At 43.3% G+C, this 20,403-nt stretch overlaps 1 protein-coding gene across 1 annotated transcript in view; it reads right to left on the bottom strand.

Annotated features, from left to right (window-relative positions):
- The window catches only part of TTLL10 (tubulin tyrosine ligase like 10), a 204,386-nt gene that overhangs the window by 28,114 nt on the left and 155,869 nt on the right, over window positions 1-20,403 (bottom strand). Inside the window, exons 6-8 of the mRNA XM_042852868.2 lie at window positions 15,749-16,410; window positions 3,439-3,522; window positions 747-915 (exon numbers count right to left, since the gene is read on the bottom strand). Coding sequence (XP_042708802.2) covers window positions 747-915; window positions 3,439-3,522; window positions 15,749-16,410 — 915 coding nt within the window. The remainder of the gene's footprint in view (window positions 1-746; window positions 916-3,438; window positions 3,523-15,748; window positions 16,411-20,403) is intronic.

A 20,403-nucleotide genomic window follows, 5' to 3' on the forward strand; every position in this document is an offset into this window, starting at 1 on the left:
AATCTCTCGGCCTAAGACTTCAAAAATGAGGGGGAAGAGAGAACAGCTAAGTAGCCACTGGAAAAACTGAATGTGTTTGTAAACCCAGTGTGGTGGCACTCGAAGAGTTAATGAGGAAAGCCCATGGAACCGTAGCAAGGAGCGAGACAGGGCCCCAGAGTTTGCTTCTATTCTGTGTCAGGTTCCGGTGACTGCAACTCAAAAAGGATGTTGGCAAATTGGAAAGTTACAAGAATGACTTGAGGTGGGGTGTGTGGAAATGTCTTCCAGTGAGAGGCTTAAGACGCTCAATCTATTTAGTTTATCAAAGAGAAGATTAAGAGGTGATTTGTAGGCTGTGATCAAATACCTGCAGGGGAATAGATTTCTGATAGTACTCAGCTCTTGAAGCTGGCAGGAAAAGGTATAACAACATCCAGTGGCTGGAAGTTGAAGCAAGACAAAGTCAGACTGGAGAGAGGCTCAATTTATAAACAGTGAGGATAATTAACCATTGGAACAAACTACCGAGCGCCAGGGTGGATTGTCCATCGCTTGCAGTATTGAAATCAAGACTGGATGTCTTTCGACAAGACATGCTATTGCTAAGCTGAAGTTAGGGGCTTGATACTGCAGAGATTAGCGAGGGGAGGGGCTAAGGCCTATGCTTTGCAGAAGATCAAACTACATGATCATAATAGTCCCTATTGGCCTTAAAATCTATTAATCTAACTACACAGAAGTCTCTGGGGAGAAGAATGACTTACAGTCCAGCCCCGTTAGCACCGCCAATGTAAAAGAACGGCCCTGACGACGGAGGCTCCTCCACCTTCTTGTCTTCTGGCTGATCTACTTCAGGGACTGTTTTGTGATTTGTTTTATTCCCTTTGGACTTGGCTTCATCCACCAGCTCCACTTCAGATGCGCTGGAAGCAGCTGCAAGAATTAGAAAGAGGGAGACTTGAGCCAGGTTAGCGAGGTCTTCTCTATCAAAAGCACTATCTCAGCAGAAGCTAGCAATGGAAAAGCACATATGATGTTCTATCGTCTAGTCTATTCAATGGCCAGTGCAGGGCATGGTCCCTAGATAGAAGAGGGATCGGATATTAAACTGATGGCAGATATTTGGGTGTGTGAACAAAATAAAAAAAAAACTGGAACAGGGCAGAGATTTACAGGAAAAACTTCTTGTAAATTTGCATTGGCCTATGGTAACAGTCTTACTCAGTATTCACAGTGATTAGAGGATATGCACGGTTTTATGGTTAAAACACTCATCTGGGACTCAGGAGATCTGAGTTCAATTCCTAGATTTGCCACAGAGTCCCTATATGATCTTGGGCAAGTCACTTCATCCCTCTATGCCTCAGTTTCCCTAGCTGTAAAATGGAGAATGGCACCTCCCTATCTGAGCAGGTGTTGCAAGAATAGATTTGTTTAATGCTTGTAAGGTTCCCAGGTATGCTAGCGATGGGACCATAAAAATGCCTGTAACTCAATTATTCATATCAGAAATGCAGGACCACAGAGTTGGCGGGAGTTTTGCACAGGTCGGGAGTGAAGAATAAGCCACTACATTACGACATTGACTCTAGCGAGTCTAACCACGCTTTGAAGCAGATGATCATAAGTCTATCTGAAGCCTATAGAATTTCGCTGCGCGTGCAGGAAGTGACAGCTCTCAGGTCCCGTTCTCAGTGATAGGCGGCCAGGAAATGGAACGGCACGAATTAATTGGGGTGACATGACTGTAGGAGTTGTGTGGGTGGGAATGAGAAACGTTCAGCCCGCTTCAGACTGGTAACTAATCAGGTCAGGGCTTGCCATGGTTCTGTTACTTATTCTCAGATGCTAAGGCTCAGAGGCTGATGAACTGGCAGGGGATAATAATGATGTTCAGAACAAAGCTAATGAGATTGGCCCCATCTTCAAGAGCTGCAGTGTGATTTCCTGAAGAGAATGAGGCTGGTATCCAGTGCCAGCAATCAGCAGGCATAATTCTAACTTTGGGCCATTTTGGGAAGGACAGTCTTGTGGGTGAGGCACTAGACTAGGACTCAGGAGAGCTAGGTTCCATTCCTGCCTCTGCCACAGATTTTCTGTGTGAGTCACTTATTCTCTCTGTGCATAAGTTCCCCATCTCAACAATGGGGATAATGATTTTGATCCCCTCTACTGTGTGTATTGTTGTTCTAGACTGTAAGGTCTTTGTAACAGGGACTGTCTCTTATGTGTCTGTACTGCACTTAGTGGAATGGGGTTTTGAGCTCAACGGAGGCCTCTAGGTGCTATTATAGTACCAATAGATAATAACCGAGGGTGGATCACTGTGTTGAATAATTAGAAAACGCTGGGAAATAATGCCCTGGCATTTCAGCTACAGTAAGGCTGTTTGCCAGTTACTTCTTTGTACAGACCAGATATAGAACCTTGATGCAATGACAGTTTCCAAACCCGATCACTCATTGTTCCAGAACCCCTGCTGCCAGGCAACCTAATAAATGTAAAGATGTCTGATGCTCTGAGAACCTGGAATCTCTTGGCATTATTCATATAGTGCCTGATCCTGTCAATGGGAATTTTGATATTGACTTCAGTGGGACCAGAGCACAGCCACAATGCAGCTGTGGGATAATATCCTCTGTGTTTTCCAGTAAATCAGAAAAAAGATGGACGGAGAGCTCTTCCATTGGAGTAAATCCATGGAATGCCACTGGAATGTCACTGATTTATGCCAGTTGAAGGGCTGAGTCTAAGAGATTATCAAATTAAAACAATCACAATCTGAATCAAACCATAAATAAAAGTACTGGGCCGCTTGGAAGGTCTTCAGCCATAATACGAATGAATAGTCTAAATTGTCTAAAGATGAGAACCTAAATAAAGTCACAAATTTTGACATTAAAACCTCCATCTTTCCCTGGAATCAGAGGTAGCTGAAAAAGGACAGAGCCCAGTTTTCAAATGCAGTTGCCTTCATTTGGATGCTCACATCAGCAATTAGGCAAGTAAATGCCCATTTTATATGGTAAGTTGTACGGTAATAGGGTAAATTACCCAGTAGTAATTTGTGTCTCAGTATGGGATGCCCACATTTGAAAATTGGATCCACAATCTATAGACCCTCAAAAGTACTTTTAAAAATTACTTGGATAGAAACTATCTATTATTGTTATTTTTTACTCTTGTGACTGGATCTTGTTACAAAATTCTTGAAGAGCAGAGTTTTCTAGCCAAGGATTTGGAAAAATAAGTTCCTGTGTTTATTATCTCCTTAATTTGGAAATGTTAAGACACTGAGCTTTGCACCTTATAAATTACACCCAGATACTATGGTGATGGGTATCTTATACGTGCATCTAACACTCACAATTTGTTGTTGTTGTTATTATTTATTTATTATGCCATCTAATAAGTACGAAGAAAGAACAGAAGGAGGGAAAGAGGAGGGTTGCCTACTGCGTTTGTTCTTAATGCCCATGATTTTCAGCAATTCCTTTCCGAAAATACACCTGAACTTGCTGCTTCCTAAATATGTGGAATCTGTGAACAAAGAAGACAGAGATGAACCTGTTAATGCTAAATGTCACTTACCACTGGTGACCCAGCATTATGGGAGTAAGCCACACCTGATACCTTCCTTGGAGATTAGCTCCATCATTCAGATCAGGACCCAGAGCAGAATTTCCCAAAAGTCCAGGAGCGTTCAGATCCTGGGTTTGGCCCATCTCTAGTTCTTCGATACAGGATAACACCTTGCAGTCAAAAAGTTCACATCTGTGACCCCTTGCACAGCAGCAGGGTAGGTGTGTTGTCCAGGAATGCCATTAAAAGCACCCACTTGCTCCTTCTGTTGCCATGAGTGGCTAGGCGCAGAAAGAGGAGGAGGTCAGAGACAGCAAGGGCAGGCAAGCAAATGGTCAGTAGCCAGAGACAATACAATGGGATGGACAGGAAAGAGGACCAACCCTGGGACAGGTAAGGACCAACCCTGGGACAGGTGTGGCCCAGAGATGCAGGTTGTAATTTAGTCCTTAATCTGTCTCCTTGATGTAATGGAATTTACCTAGCAAGGAATGACTGCTGTGAATGAAGATTTTCAGAATTAAGCCCACTAGGAGTTTTGCCAAAGCAAGGACTGAATAAATCCCGGGTAAAGAGTTTGGAATTAACATTATGACTCTCTCATTCTCAGTTAGGCTGGGTCATAGGTGGGCATGGCACTTGGTCAGCCCTGCAAAACCTCCAGACGCTGGTGGCCTCAAGGGTCCAGGGCGATCACAGAGTGAATTTTTGGCTGATGTTTTTATTAGAAGTCAAACTCTTGCCTCCGAAGGCGGAAGACCTAAGTGCCTGGCCCAGTCCTGGGTTCATACTGTTTGTTTCGTGGCCGCTGGAGAGTCTCCTGACACATTAAACATATTTGTTTTCAAATATTTGCCATTTGCTGGCTGAAGGATACAGCTTATGGGAAAGGCATTATTATAGAGGTGTGAGACTGTGCCCACAGCTCTCCCACTCAATTCATTATTCCAGATAAAAGCCATCTCTACTATTGCTATCCTTTTTTCTGTGTATACTTTACAGCACATGTAATTCTGCCACGGTGCAGAACATACACACTCACCAAAAAAAAAAACCCACCTGTGTGCAGTGCAGAGAGAAGGGGCTGAGTTGTCCACCTGACTCCCCCCCCTAAAAAAATAATCCAGGAAAAGGCCAATGCTTGCCTCTGGCCCCCTATGCCAAGAGTTGTGTGGGGCATTTGAGGAGCAGGAATGATGTTTATATAGAGACCCTATTGCCCCATCAGTGGCTTCCAAGTGTCACTCACTGGGGTGTGATCGGTCCCCCTCTGTGCTGATCCACGGAGGAGATGAGTTGTTACAGCCCCCAGCTACAGTGCCTTGACGCTTTAGCTCAAGCTGTAGCAGCTCCAGCTCTGGAAATCCCTGGTGTACTGGCCCAGAGGGCGGCCATCATGTATGCACACCGTCCTGCTGCACCAATTATTCGTGTTCCTCTCAGCGGTGGTTTGTGCAGAGGGCTACGTGTGGGTGTGTAGAATACATCCGAAGCCGCTACTCCTTTTTTCTCACAGGCAGATTTTGTGGCTAATGGGTTGGAGCTCTTCCTGTGTGTGCTGGGGAAGCAGTCAGGCAATTGAGATTAAGAGCTGGAGACCATTCAAAAAGCCCATCTTTCCAGCAAGGATTTTGAATCTCACGCCCTGCCACCCTACAGTAAAACCTGGCTCGAGTGCAGCCCACTGCAGTCCCAGCAGGTTCTCCTCTGTGTCTCTGAACTAATCAGAATTGTAGCTTTGTGTATGGAAGATCCCAGCACCAACAGAAGTGATTCTCTGTCAGCCAAGTGACACAGGAGGTGCAGGTTTCTTGTAGTTGTTAAAAGTCTAAGAACCAGGTCCTGAAGTCCTCACTCAGGGGAAAATTTCACTGGGTGCTTTGCCTGAGTGTAAGGGCTGCTTGTGAGGAGCCCATGAAGTGCAATGTGCATCGTGACAAGGGTTTGGGGTTTGGCATACATAGACCAAGTGGCCTACGAGAATGGTGGTGTGAGACCTTAAGTCAGTTCATAGTGATGGTCTCTCCTGGCAGACAGGGATGGTGGAATTTGCAGGAGCACGGACTGAGGGTACTGCAGAAGCCGTATTCTGCTTTAGCGGATGAAAGAAATAACATGTGTTGCTCAGAAGAGAAACTGAATGAGTTGCATGCATCGTTTCTATGTTTCCAAAGGGATCTTTGGATTCTTGGCTAGGTAAATGGTGGAGACGAGGAGGGTTAAAGTTGTAAAACAGGGGTGAATCCTGGGGAAACGACCAAGGACTCACAGGACTCACTTCTTCAAATACGCTCTGCTCTGACTATATTGTGTTTTCTGTGAGATCAGTTATATTTGGGTTTATATTGTGTATTGCTAATATAAAACTCCCAGGGGAATGGGTGGCATTCAATATTGGTGTACTAAGAATTTTCATGATATGGTCCAAAGCTTTAAAATCTGGTTCTCTCCTCCCCTCCAACACACACAAATATTTGTGTACACAGTTAATGGAAATCAAGTATTTACATGTCTAACTGGCATTGATTGTGCCTTTAATTTTGCTGGTGAAAACAAAGAGGAAGTGACACATTGACACTGTTTTTTCAAAATCAGGTCATACACAGGTTTCAGAGTAGCAGCCGTGTTAGTCTGTATCCGCAAAAAGAACAGGAGTACTTGTGGCACCTTAGAGACTAACAAATTTATTAGAGCATAGGCTTTCGTGGACTACAGCCCACTTCTTTGGATGCATATTTATTCCACTCTATATGCATCCGAAGAAGTGGGCTGTAGTCCATGAAAGCTTATGCTCTAATAAATTTGTTACTCTCTAAGGTGCCACAAGTACTCCTGTTCTTTTTAGGTCATACACACACATTCATTCTCTCTCTCTCTCTCTCTCTGCTGTCAGTAATGGAAATCCTGTCTCCTAACTGTTTAAGGAGCAATTGTCACTGATGTGGTGAAATCTCCAAACACTATGTGCCAAGTAATCTAATCAAGGATCTCTAGGAGAACATTATCTGACCTGGAAGGTTTTCATTAGGTAGTTCTGAGGAGCTTCCTGGTCAGAGAGCATGCAGTTTCTTTAACAAGCATTGGCTAACAAAAGAGAAAAAAGGAAATCTTTTCTAAACCTCAAACATTAAGGTCCCACCATTTATTGCACAAACAGGGCTTGCTTTACTACCGTTTTACCCCAGTTTCGTACTGCTGAAACCTCTTTGACTTCAACGAAATTATTCAGCTGTATTACGGCGAATCAAGCCCTTGGTGTTTCATCTGCACAGCACTTGTAGCATTATACTCTAAAACAATAGGTATTCCATCTCTCCTACCTGAAAAGTATGGGGGCCTTTGGATTGTTAAGAAGGGTGGGAAGCAAAGCAACCTTTTCTTGCAGACATTTTTTGTTGAGGCAATGGATGGTGCATCTGCATCTTGCCCTGAAGCCATAACATCTAAAAGTTGGGTTTAGTGATCATAATGTTAGTGTGATGTCATCTGTGACTCTGATTTAGGCTGAAGAAGATGGGACGGGGTTGTTAGGTGGATAGTAACTCTGAAAGGTTCGTCTTCATATTTCCCGATCTCGAATAGAATTGGATCTGCATGCAGATCATGTACCAGTATAAATATGTCACCAAAGGAATGTGATTTTTAACCAATATAGTTATACTGGTACAACTCCTAGGGTGAAATCAGTTATACTTGCACAAAGGTGACTTATACCAGTATATCTCATTTCCCTTCCAATATGGGAATAAACGATTGCAGTGGAAGCACATTTAGACTGATATACCTGTCCATGGCTTGGGGGGAGGTTTGTACGACTTTAACAATACCAGTTCATGATGCAGCATTTGTGTATAGCCCTAACAAAACAGAACACTCGAATGCCACATACCATATTGTCACTATCAACAAAAAAAAGCAATCAACCAACTTGAATACAAACTAACAACTTTTCGGTGGACAATTTCTAGCTGATTAACCTTCCCCTTGTACAAACACACTCTCCAAAACAGGTTATCAGGAGAAGCAATTAATTGACGCAAAGGAATTCATTGGCTTAGGACCTGGATCCTTTCATCTCTGGGGAGGCTGAATCTTGACCAGGCCTGTGAATCTTGTCCAAAGGCCTTTCCCCAGTGGTGATCTGTTTTATGTGAAAAGAGTTGGTGGTCTCTGTCCAGTACCATTCTCTGTGCCCAGGTGTCCACATCACAAAAAGCCACCACTGCGTTTGTCCCTCTTATCTGCTGTCTCAGCCGAAAAGACCAAGGAGTGAATGGGCCATGGAGACTGAACTTCATATGAACAACCAGGTCAGTATCAAAATAGAGAGTTACCTGAATTGCAAAGTTCAGCTCGGGACTTGGACTTATCCAAAGTTACGGGGTGTTGAGAGATGAGGTTTCCGAAGAGTGTGGGGCCAGTTATGAAGTTAGGCTCTGGATTCAGAGTGGAAATTTCCCAGAATTTGTGTGTCCTCACTCATATCCAGTGGCTTTCATCTATCTCTATCCAAAACCTGGACTGGACACCCAGCCTGTGGTTATTTTCCCTGTCTAAAGAGTATCAGGATCTTACTGCCTTCACTGCAGCTGGCTACCCCCTCTCAGGTGCTGGAGCTGGAGATGCTGGGGAGCTGCCACACCCCTGGCTTGAAGTGGTTTCCATCATATACAGGATTGAGAGTTTGGCTCAATGGCTCTCAGGACCCCCACTATACAAATTGTTCCTGCCCCTCCCATCAGACCCAAACTCCTTTTCACTGAGTTTTTAAAAGTTGAGACGGCTGCTCCATCCTTAAACTAGGATCTGGGTGTCAGCTCACCCTCCCTGCTCTCTTCTTGCCTCCAGTGAAATAAAAAACATAGGCCATAAAATATAAAAGGTTTCCGTTTCAGAGAGGCTGAGAATTTGCCACTCTGTTGGCTTCGGTTGAAGTCATGTGTGCTCATTGCCTTTGAAAATCAGATCCAAAAAGCTTGAATAAAGAATGAAAAAGTAAAAATCCAAAGATATTCTCTCAGATCATTTATTTGAAAGCTGCCACTTGAAAGCCTTTCTGCAGCATGCAGCGTTACATAATCTATATATGAATAATTCCCTCAACTATCGACATCAGTCAGACATGGCCTAGAAACTTAGAATTGGGTTAACTGCCAGGGGTATAATGTATTGGAGGTGGGGGACCAATCAGTATGTTGTTTCCTAAAGAGTTTCACAGCTTAATACAGCGATAAATTGTGCTGGGGAAAAGGACTAAGTGTGTTTACAAGGCAGATGATAATTACTATGACTCCAGTTGCACTCACACAATATCACGTTATAATAGAACCTGTGATATCTGATACCCTGACAATGCTAATATGTTTGGGTGAAACTAATGCGAGTTTTGCTATTGACTTCAATGGGGCCAGGATTTCACCCTTTGAAATTTATCCACATTTTTAACTCTGTGTTTTACAGTGTCAGTTTACAGAAGGATCTCTAATGAATATGCTTTCGCCATGGATAGAATAGAGTGTACTGGGCAGAAGAGAGAGAGAGAAACACCACAACGCAGTCAACCTGTGGAACTCATTGCCAGGGGACATTGTGAAGGCTGAAAATATAATGGGATTCAAGAAAGAATGAGACTTCAACAGCAGAGTCCAGGGAAGGGGTAGGGACGGTTTTATGGCCTGCAGCATGCAGGGGGTCAGACCAGATGATCATAATGGTCCCTTCTGACCTTAAAGTCTATGAGTCTATGAGTAAGTTCATACAGGAGAGGTCCATCAATGGATATTAGCCAAGATGGTCAGGGTGTCCCTGGCCTCTGATTGCCAGAACCTGGGAGTGGATGCTGGGGATGGATCATTCCTTCTTCATTCCCTCTGAAGCACCTGGCACTGGATGCTGGGCTAGGCAGACCATTGTTCTGACCCAGTATGGCCGTTCTTATATTCTTATAAGCCCCCATGAGGACTTGCTCCCCCTAAATTCTTCTCCAAAATACTCCAGGCTCTCCTCTCTGATTTGGTATATTTATGATTTTTTTTTCTTGCTGGGTTGCCTCCTTCTGCCAAAAGTTCTCCAGTCCGCCCCCACCCCCGACCCCTTGTATTTCACAACAGAACTTCTTCTAGCCCCCCCGTCAAGCTGTTAATGGCAAAATTTGTTTATTATAATTACATGCTGCTGTTCTGTTTAAGTTAATTAACCCTCACAACCCCCCTGAGTGAGGTAGGGAAGTATTATTCCCATTTCACAGATAAGGAAACGGGTTCGGAGAGATGTTTTATCCCAGGTTACAGAGCCAGGCACAGAACCCGAAAGGGCCTGATTTATATGCCCCTATTCTATCCACTACACCACACACTCCCATCTAGTTTCATAACAGGGTTTAGTGATGCTGACTTGGTACTTCTGGCTCTTCAGCTCTGTTCCATGTGGGACTGTGACTCTGTTTGTCTAATACACCGAAACACCTTAGCCTCACATACCAGGCTGTTAAAATGAGCCATTACATCATCCACTAACCATTTGGTATGTGTGCGTGGGAGGGGAAGGGGAAGGAAGGAGGCAGGGGAGTTGTGGCATTTGCTAGCAGTTAAAATCCAGTTGTAATGTTGCTGGAAGACGCTGCTCACCAGTGTAGGATTTCCTGATCTATTTGATACCTGTGAAAGTTACACGGATTCCATATCTTTTGGATTCTCTGCCCTGTGAGCATTCTATGCTTGGTGGCTCTCCCGGCCTTTCCTCCTTGTCTCCCTAATCCTTTTTCTCCACCCACGGCCCATTGTGGAATGGTGGGAAAGTCACATCCACAGTTATACCTTTTTCTCCCACTGCTGCGTCTAAACAGCACAGCTCCACTCACTGCTGAATGCTTGTATTATGACATCGACCACCTTCTTCTTGCTTCCCTTTCAACGCCCCATTCCTCTCATTTGCATGCTGCAACCCCATTGGTTGAAATAAGTCAGCAGGGCAAGGGGTATAATCTATGGGTGCAGATGGGCTATTACATCTGTAGCAGAGTTTTTTCCACTGAATGTTCAGAGCAACATTTGAGATTCTGTGACTAGCAAAATTCCTGGGTCATGAAACAGCCCAAAGTGAAAAGGGAAAATGTCCGTGCAGAAGGTTTTATCATGTTTATGCAGTTCTAATCTACAGATAAATACAAATCAATATGTGTGCAAAAATTATTTTGAGTAAGAGGCCCTGAACATACCTTTTCGTCTTCTTGCAATACCAAGTGGAACATGGATACCCACCAATTAACCCACGCTGCATTATTTGACTACAAAGTTCCTGATTAATCAGTAGCATTTTTAAACAGAAGAAGAGATGATTTTGTGAAAAAGTTATACTAACGAAGCTTCCAATAAACAAAACAGATATGAGGTTCTCAGCCAATAACATGCTCTGACTGAGTGGACATTGCTTCCATTTACTGTAAAGCAGGAGGTATTCGGCTGCACTGTATCCCTTCACATCATTTCTGATGATTCATGAGGCCAAAGATCATGTGCTTTCAGACAACGCTAGAACTGCTGCCGTCTTTGGGTCTGATCCAACTCTCACTGGAGTTGATGGAAAAATTCTAGTTGACATTAATGGAAGTTGGATGAAACTTTGTTTAATTGGCACTTCCTGAAATGTATCATCAATGGGGATGGGCAAACTTGTTTGGCCAAATTTCAAACTCCCTTGGTCATGGTGGGTTGGAAAGTTCAACTTGATCTCAGGGGTTCATGTTTTGCTATGAACAAAGGAGCAGAAGGGAGAAGAAGAAAAGCATCCGCAGGAAACATGCGATGGAAAAAACAGAACTGAGAATCGGGCAGAGTAAAAATCAAATACAGAGGGCCAGATCCTGGGCGAGGGTAATTAGAGGAGCTCCACTGAAGCCAACCAAGTTATATCAGTTGACACTCACTCAGGATCTGGCCTAGATAGTACAGGGGCAAAGGAGCAGAGAGACATAATTCCACCCCTATGAAAGGCAGAAACAAAACTCCCATTATCTTAAGTGGAAGCAGGAATGGGCCCCAAAGTGAAAAACGAAGCAGGAAGCAGGCAGACTACGGAGACCCCAGATTCTCTGTCAGCCATTTGGACTGTTCTCCCAGGCTACCTGTTCTACCGTATTTCTAATTTATGGTGCATTGCAATTTATTTGTGTTCACAGGTGAAATCCTAACTCCAGTGAAGCTAATGGCAGTTTGACATTGACTTCTATGGGGCCAAGATTTTGCTCATTGAAATATTTTATAAGTATTTACCTGCATTGTAATGTGCGTGTCATAGGCGTCATCTACACATTCAGTCTACAATAAATTGTGTTGAGGGTTATTTTATTAGTGTTTCCCTGCTACCTTCGCCCACTTAGCAAAGTGTGTTACTTCCTCAGTATAAACTCTATGGGGCAGGGACGGTCTTTTTTATTTACCCTTATTTGTATTGCTTGTTTATACAGCCCCTGCCACCATGGAACCCTGGCCTGTGATTGGGACTATAATAACAGTACAGAGTGCGTTTCCTGGCTTTCTGCCTAAAACTCTCTTCTCGTTCTTCTCTTTTTTAAAAAAATTAATTTCATTTCGTTTTTCAAAAATACAAACACACGTGCAATTACAGAACACTACATAATACAAAAATACTGCAACGACGACTGCAGAACACTCTCTAAATGTAGACACCTCTACGATGTCAATTTTCGTCCTCCTTAGTGAAGCGAATAAACTGTTACCACAGGGAATTACATTTAGTCTAATAATTAATTCTAGGAAGCTCAAATGAGGTCATCTCTAGCACCCAGTCTCTGATATCCAGGATATCTATAGGTGTTAACAGTTGAGTGGAGGGAAGACGGGGGGGGGGGGGGGGGAAGGGGACATGTTTTCCCCAGCCCTTTATTATTTCAGCTAATAACACCAAAAATACCAAATTCTGGGACGTGAGCATATAATGGCTGCAAGGCTATATCTCCTCCTTGTTGCCAAACATGTCCTGAGGTACTATATCAATATAGCCTCTATGTGGACCTAGCTGTACCTCTCTCTTACAAGCCTCATGCTCCCTGGATAATATAGAGATAGGAAGATTTCTTTACATCAGCGTGTGAAAATATGACCAAAAGTATAGAAACCTGAGAAGGACTAAAATGGCTGCCGTGAGGTGGGGAATGTGATCAATAGAGAAGTAAATAACGGAGAGAGATGGATACAACAATTGTATCTGGCTCTCATACCAGAGCCTTGCAATCTTTAATGTGTTTATCCTCACAACACCTCTGTGAGATAGGGCAATGCTGTTATCTTCATTTTACAATGGGGAACTGAGGCCCAGAGAGGTTAAAGGGACTTGCCCAAGGTCACACAGAAAGTCTGTGGCATCTTCTCACTCTTAGCTATATATTTAATCTTTCCTATCTTTCTATGATACCCCTCACCACAGGACCTGAGTCCATGTGGGGAGCGTTACCTGAGCAGCGTGGGTGTGCAGAACATGACTGGTAGTATGGGTCAAGAGCAGGGGGAGGGGAAGCATTATCAGCAGGAGTAATATGGGGATCTAGTCAGTAGTGCTGATGAGGAGTGAGTGAAAAGATGTTCATAGCAAGACACATCTGTTTTCACAGCTAGTTAGCAATGGCGTCCAGCACGAAAGCTGGTCTCTTCTCTCCGCAGTTTTATAGCACGGTTACTGTTACACTTTGAAATGGGGATCTAAATATTTATAGGTCTATTTTTAACATTCAGTTATTCACTCCTGCTCTCTCTAGAGCTGTTTGCTCTTTTATCCTCCTTGCTAGGTTGCTAAGAAATTAACCAATTTTGAACAATCCCATTTATCCTGAGACATGAACTCATGAAATAAACTGCAGCGATTGACGTGTTGATAAGGAGACTCTTCCATTAGGCTGAACACGTACCTGTCTCTGTTTAATACTGGGAGATTCCATAATTACACAGAGAAAGAAGATCAAAGTGGCCCATCCCCCGGGTCTCCGTACAAAGATTACAGATGAACTCTCCTGCTCTTTGAATCTTTTGACATATAACGTTTAATCATAAGTCCTTTTACCTTGCATTTATTTGTGTGATTTGCATCTCTGGATAGCTAATTATTAAAGAGAGGATAATGAAACACATCCTTCAGTCTATCCAAGTTATTAATTAAAAACCCCATCCACAGCAGAGGGGCCAAATTCAGGTCTTGCTTTCCCCCATGCAACCCCACTGGAACCAAATCTTCACGGGCATCTATCTGCATGCGCCGAATCCCATATTTGTGCATCTAAAATGATACTTTGCCTGCCGTTACCCACTTTGAACACACAGAATCCTGTGCAAAAGTGAATTTAAAAGTGAGCATAAACAAATAGCTGCACAAATGTTGTCTACAGTTTAGGAGGCCTCAAAGGATCTAATGTCTATTTTGGGATGACTCACAGTAATACTAATACTGGCACATGAGAAACTGAGTCACAGAGAGGTAAAGTAACTTGTCCAGTGTCATAGAGTGTCAGAGAGGTCATAGAGCGCAGGGACTAGAATCCAGATCTCTTACTCCCCTGCACTAGGACCTGATCCAAAGCTCACTGAACGTCAGTGGAAAGACTTCCGTTGACTTCAATGGGTTTGGTATCAGGCCCTTAATGTACTGGTTCATACCATCCTCCGCCAACCATTAGACCACTATGGTGATCCAGGAGTATTCAGGCAAGCTCCTCTGACAGATACATGCATTTTGGGTGTTCCTGTTAGAGCAGGGGGTTGGACTAGGTGACCTTCTGAGGTCTCTTCCAACCCTAATCTTCTATGATTCCATGTCAGCTCCAGGATACAGAACCATGGGTTCCAGAATAGGGGCAACACTGGAATAGAGCTGGTAATTCGCTCTACCCAACCTATCTCCAACCTGGAGGGCGCTGCTTGCTATGGGGACATTACATTGTCCTTCCCAGAAAGAACTATCACTGAAGGGTCATCTTCAGGACATCCTGGCAATGAACAATGCTGACTGGCTGACACACTGAGAGGTGAGTCTATGCTGAGAGGTGAGTCTATGCACCCCTTCTTTTGGCCCTTCATCCTAGGAGTTATAGTAACTTAGATTCAGAGTCAGTGGGGCAGATTCAAAGGAGACGTGTCGGAGGGGTTAAAAGATACTTGTCAGTTAAGCGGGAGTGAAGACTAAGGGAGCCTAAAATGGAGTAACTGGGCCTAGTAAATTACTCCATCTGAATCTGAGACATCATTAGACTCATCTCTGAATTTCGCTTAATTGACTTAATTGGGAATTTGTGGTCACTCAGGGCCAGGTTTTTAAAGGTATTTAAGCATCTAGTGGGATTTTCAAAAGTATCTAGGCACCTAAAACTGTGTCTATCAAGATGAGGTCCATGCATAAGCGCCTCATAACGAAGCTTAGCTTCTGCTCTTGACACACACACAATGCTGCCACTCTATACTCTTGAAAATTTATTATCAGAAGAAACAAAAAGCATCAGCAGTTGACAACCTAGGGTCTGCTTTTGTCTACTGTCATAGAAAGGGTGGTCTAACAGATTGCTTTCTAACTGCCCTGTCTGTGGAGCCAGAGCCTAAACCTACCTGAAATTCTCATTCACTCCATCTAAATTGTCAAAGCATCTTTCTTAAAGATCAAAATGTTCCTGAAGATTATCTCATTATTAAATTTTTTCCCTTTGAAATGAACTAATATACATACATCTGTGATTTTTAACAATGCAAACATCAGAAGATAAAGCTGATCGTTGTATTTATCACTGAAAATGTTGTGGCACTTCAGCCAAATTGCCTATTAATGAAGAGATTTGTTTTTTCTTCACCCACATTTTCTGCTAATGGAGAGGTTATTTTTCTCTCCATGTTTCCAATTTGCTACTTAAAAGCTTAATTTAAATTATCTCCGTTTCACTAGAGGTTTGCCACTGACAGTACTTTGTTTTAGAGGCAAGGCACACACCCATGTTTTCAGTGTTGTTAATAAGAGGTAGCAATTGTATACAATACAGTTGCAACCAACTGTATACAACCTTGCATACAAGGTTATGGATCAGATCTTTAGCTGATGTAAATTGCTGTAACTCCATTGGTATTTATGTCAACTGACGAGGTGGCCTGATGACTAGATATTGACATTTAAGAGCCAAGGCACCAAGATTCACCTGTATCAGCTGATGAGGATCCAACTAGCTGCTTAGCTCCTTCTTTTGTCATCGACTTGGTTCCCTTTTTCCCCTTGGAATTTAATTTGGAGCTTGAAGAGGCATTTTCAGCAATTACACCAAAATCATGGATGATCTGGGAAGGCTTGAGATCTATACTGTTCTCCTTGCTATCGTTTGCTTGGCTGGCCTCAGATGCGACTTTTGTCGCTGTCTTTGGTTCTTGGGCTTTCTCAGAACCTTTATCCTGACCCAAATTTCCAACGGGGTGTGCACAGTTACTGCTTTCCAAGTCCGGCTTAGTAAGGTTACTCTCCAGCAGCATGCTCGCTGGTGACTGTCCTCTGTTTTTACTAGTTTCTGTATCTAACCCCCTTTCTACTTCATCCTCTCTGGTAACATTAGACCCAGTTCTTGGGATGCCCTGTACATCCACAGCAATTATATGGGTGCTCTCCCTCAATCTGGTCCTGCTCATTATGTCCTGAGCCATGCTTTGGGATCTGGGAGCTGTGTCTTCATTTTTCAGTTGCATTTCGCCTTCTTTTTCCATGCCACCTCCATCATCGTCAGCAGGTTCCTGCTGTTCAGCCTCAGGATAGAAGACAGACTTCCTGCCGGGAAGCTCTCTAACGGAAGCCCACTTGTGTTCTGGGCAATGGCTGTGAAGACAACAAATGAGACCTTCCATTAGGGCACTGACACCAAATAACCTTAGTGAGACAGGCCTGTAACCAGTCTTTGAGAAGGAAGGGTTTAGAGTAAAAGCAGCAAGCAAAGAGTCTGTTTCAGAAAAGGATGCTTAATTCACAAGGCTTGAGGAACTGAGACACTGCTTAGAGCAAGGGGAGAGGTGTGGAAATAGGTTTTCCAAGCTAGGGTAATAGTCTATGATTCGCAAATGTTAGACCAGTGGTCTCCAAATTTTTTTGATCGCGCACCCCTATCAGTAAAAAAATTTCGAGCACGCACCCCCTGCCGCGGCGGCTCTACCATTTTTGCCAAAGCAAAAAAAAAAAAAAAAAGCCGCTCGGACTCCCGCCCGAACTGATGAAGCAAAAAAAAGAAAGCACTCCTCCTGCCGCGCAACCCCAAGGAGCCTCTTGCGCACCCCCTGGGGTGCACGCACCCCACTTTGGAGATCACTGTGTTAGACAATTCCTCCAGGAAACTTATAAATGTCATGGCTAAATACAGTATGTTGTGTAATCTCTATTGTAGAGGCAGGACCAATGGGAAATTACAGAAGTGTATTGTGTTATTTGCTCCCATAGAGCTAGACATAACATACCGTATATACTCGTTCATAAGCCAAATATTTCTGGTAAAAAAGTGACGCATCGAAGAGAGGGGGTTGGCTTATAAAGGGGTCTACACCAAAATTTGATGATTTTAAACTCTATGGAATCATTGAATTGAATATCTAACACATTGTCGTTTTGTTTACCTGGAGCATCTGAAGGCATGGAGCCCCATTGGCTGGGAACGGCAAACTGCGGCCACAGGGAGCTGAGGGGCTCCATGCCTGCAGACGCTCCAAGTACACAAAACGTCCCGACCCGCCAGCAGTTTACCCTGACAGCTGGGAGCCAAAGTTTGCCAACCCCTGAAATATAGGGTCGGCTTATGAAAGGGTCATACAGTTTTTGCTATTTTTACCTAACCATCTTGGGGGGTCGGCTTATAAATGAACGGGCTAATGAACGAGTATATACGGTAGGTTGAATGACAATGCCAAGTTAATAAGGCATCAAAATGGACCTACCTAAAACTTGTTCCTTCTGAAAGGAAAGCTGTGATTTATTGGAGTGAGTGGGCGGGAAAAGCAGGCGAATGTTAAGTTACTGCCACTGATTCGCTGGGTGTTCTTGGCCACATCACAGTGCCTTGTTATGCTTCAGTCTCCCCCTTTATAAATGGGGGATAACAATCACAGCTGGGCAGGAACCAGAATTTTTGTTTAATGGGAAATTCCATTATTTTGGCATTTGTTTTCACGTTGAATTGGAATGAAACCAAACCTTTTTGAAATCTCCCATGAAATAAAATGTAAAAGAAAATTCATGTGGGGTCAATCAAAACATTTCACGTTGATAAAATCAGACTGGTTCGCTCCAATTTCAACTTTAAAAAAATGGAAACTAAAAGTCATTTCAGAATGAAAAACTGAAACATGCCATGTCGACAATGTCAAAACATTCCATTTCCACATCCTCAAAATGCTTCATTTCCATAACAAAATTTTGTTGAAATCAACATGTTCCTGCAAAATGTTTCAATGTCAACAAAATCACGTTTTCCAGTGGAAAACTGTTCAGCTGAAAATGTTCGGATCCGCTCTCTTAACAATACTCACCAACGTTTGCCAAAAGCTATTAGCTCTCAGGATGGAAATGTGCTGTCTAAATAATAGGTATTTATTATTATTATTTCACGAGTGGCTATTCAGTAGCGGGTTTGAACCAAAACCTCAGGTCTGAAACATCACTGTTGTGCGGTGTTCAAAATCAGAACTCAGATTTTAGGCCTTGAGCCTATCCCTAGTCTAAAGTGCATTCTAATTTCATGAAATTTTGGATGGAGAGAAAGAAACAGGGTGGTATGTTCTCATCTCAGCATTATGCACAGGGTTTAACTTCAGTCACTGGCATAGCCTTCTGGGAGACAAATTGTCTTCACAAGTGTCCTCGGGGGTCAGGAGAATCACTTGAGCAAATCCCTTTGCCTCAGTTTGAATCTTTACCCTAAAATAGGGTGACCAGATGTCCCGATTTTATATGGACAGTCCTGATATTTGGGGGTTTGTCTTATATAGGCTCCTATTACCCACTATCCCCTGTCCCAATTTTTCACACTTGCTGTCTGGTCACCCTACCCTAAAAGTACTACTCTTCTGTGCCTACCACTCTGGTAGGGTAATTTCTCCTATTTTATGGTCTCAGTCTTTACATTTACATATCAAGGGGTATAAAAGGGACTTGATGTAAATGAGAATTTCATCGAGTTTGTCTATACAGCAATATACAAATCTCTGGTTCTCTATAACAGATTCTAATAAGTACAATGAACGTTAGCCATAAGAAAAAGGTGGTGCTACCATAATACTCCAGCCAGCATTTATTTAGTGTCTTTCATCCCAAAGGACTTCACACCACGTTACAAACTAGATTTAAAGATCACTTCAGCCCCTTTGTGGGGTGTGATGCACAGCAGCTTGCAACACTACACAACAGTTTTTAAGACAGGAGGTGAGGAAGACTAGCTTGTGAAAGCAGGCTGCTAAGCTTGTGAGCTTTGACTCAGCCCAGAGAACAGGCACAGAAGGACGTTGCCACAGTGTGTTTTAGATCAGTTCTTAGAGCGTTCATTTTGAACATTAAAATATTGAAGATCGTTTCTAGTAGGTTCATAGTTTGACACTACTACTCTGCCATTGGCTCACGTGTACAGCTGATTGAAAAGCCAATCAACGCAATATAAGTCAGTATCTTTATCTCCACCTTGATTTTAGAATTGCTCCAGAACTTCCGCTTTGTTCTGTTTCTTTCAAAGAGAACAAACGCATCTTAAAGTGAAGTAAAGTAATGGAAATTCTAACCTTTGCTCAGCAGACACTAAATGCCGCAGCAAAGCTTTCACTGTCCCCTGTCCTTCCTTCTGCTTGGAAAACTTGGCTTCTAGCAGGGCCATAAAGAGAGCTTCTAAAGGAACCAAACCATTGCGTTATGGAGCAGCAGAGACACTGCTGTAGAGTGTGAATTGCTTATCTCACTGAGTGGAGAAGGATAGCTTCACAACAGCAAGTGGTGGCTCTGAAATCAAACCTGCCTCTGCTTTATATACACAGGTTCCAAAGAAGTTGTTTGGCAGGTTCAGAAAACCCTCAGCACTATAAACAAGGGCCAGTCTCCTAGCAACAGCTGCCTAGTGACTGTTGCTAATTGTGGAAGGGGTTCCAGCATTAACATGCAGAGTGACTTCTACAAGGGCGTGTGTGTTTTTAGATAAAGCTCTGCAGTGATAAAGAGTCACGGGAGGGCTGCTGTTGGAGTGGGTGCACATGCGTGCATCAGAGTGAGCATGTGTAGCAGAGAGATAGGGAAACCAATTTGGTAGTTGGAACTCCTGTTGCCTGGCTTGTTTCAACTCAGTCGTCCATGGTCATCTTCAAGTCTTCGAAAGCTCAGGCTTCACCTGTGTTGACAGACACTGCACCCACTTTCGATGTCACTCAGAAGCAAACAGTAAAAGCTAATTCCTTTCCTTCCCCCTGCACCACCACTCACTCGTCACCTGATAAAATTAGACTCAGAGTGGCTGCCAGTGTGAATTTTGATCGTGGTGTACCTGTCCTTCAAGTGCAGTCACTGATCTCATTGCTCAACGCTTCATCTCTCCTGACTTTGTTCACATCTCTATGCTGATGCCTTTCAGTGTGTTGCAGTAGGTACAGTTCAAAACGGGCACCGCCCGGACAAACGACTGACATAGGCACGTTCAGATTATGTAACTGTATGCTTAGTACCTGCTTGTGTAGGCAGTCATTAGACTTGCCTGTGCGTATGTGTATATGCAAGGCCTTTGGATCACCGTGTAGTCATCTGTCCCAAAATGTTTATCCACAAATTAGTAGAATAATGTATAGCACTAAAATA

This window comes from Chrysemys picta, chromosome 21 (assembly GCF_011386835.1).
Source record: "Chrysemys picta bellii isolate R12L10 chromosome 21, ASM1138683v2, whole genome shotgun sequence".
In the NCBI taxonomy this organism is placed as follows: Eukaryota; Metazoa; Chordata; order Testudines; family Emydidae; genus Chrysemys; species Chrysemys picta.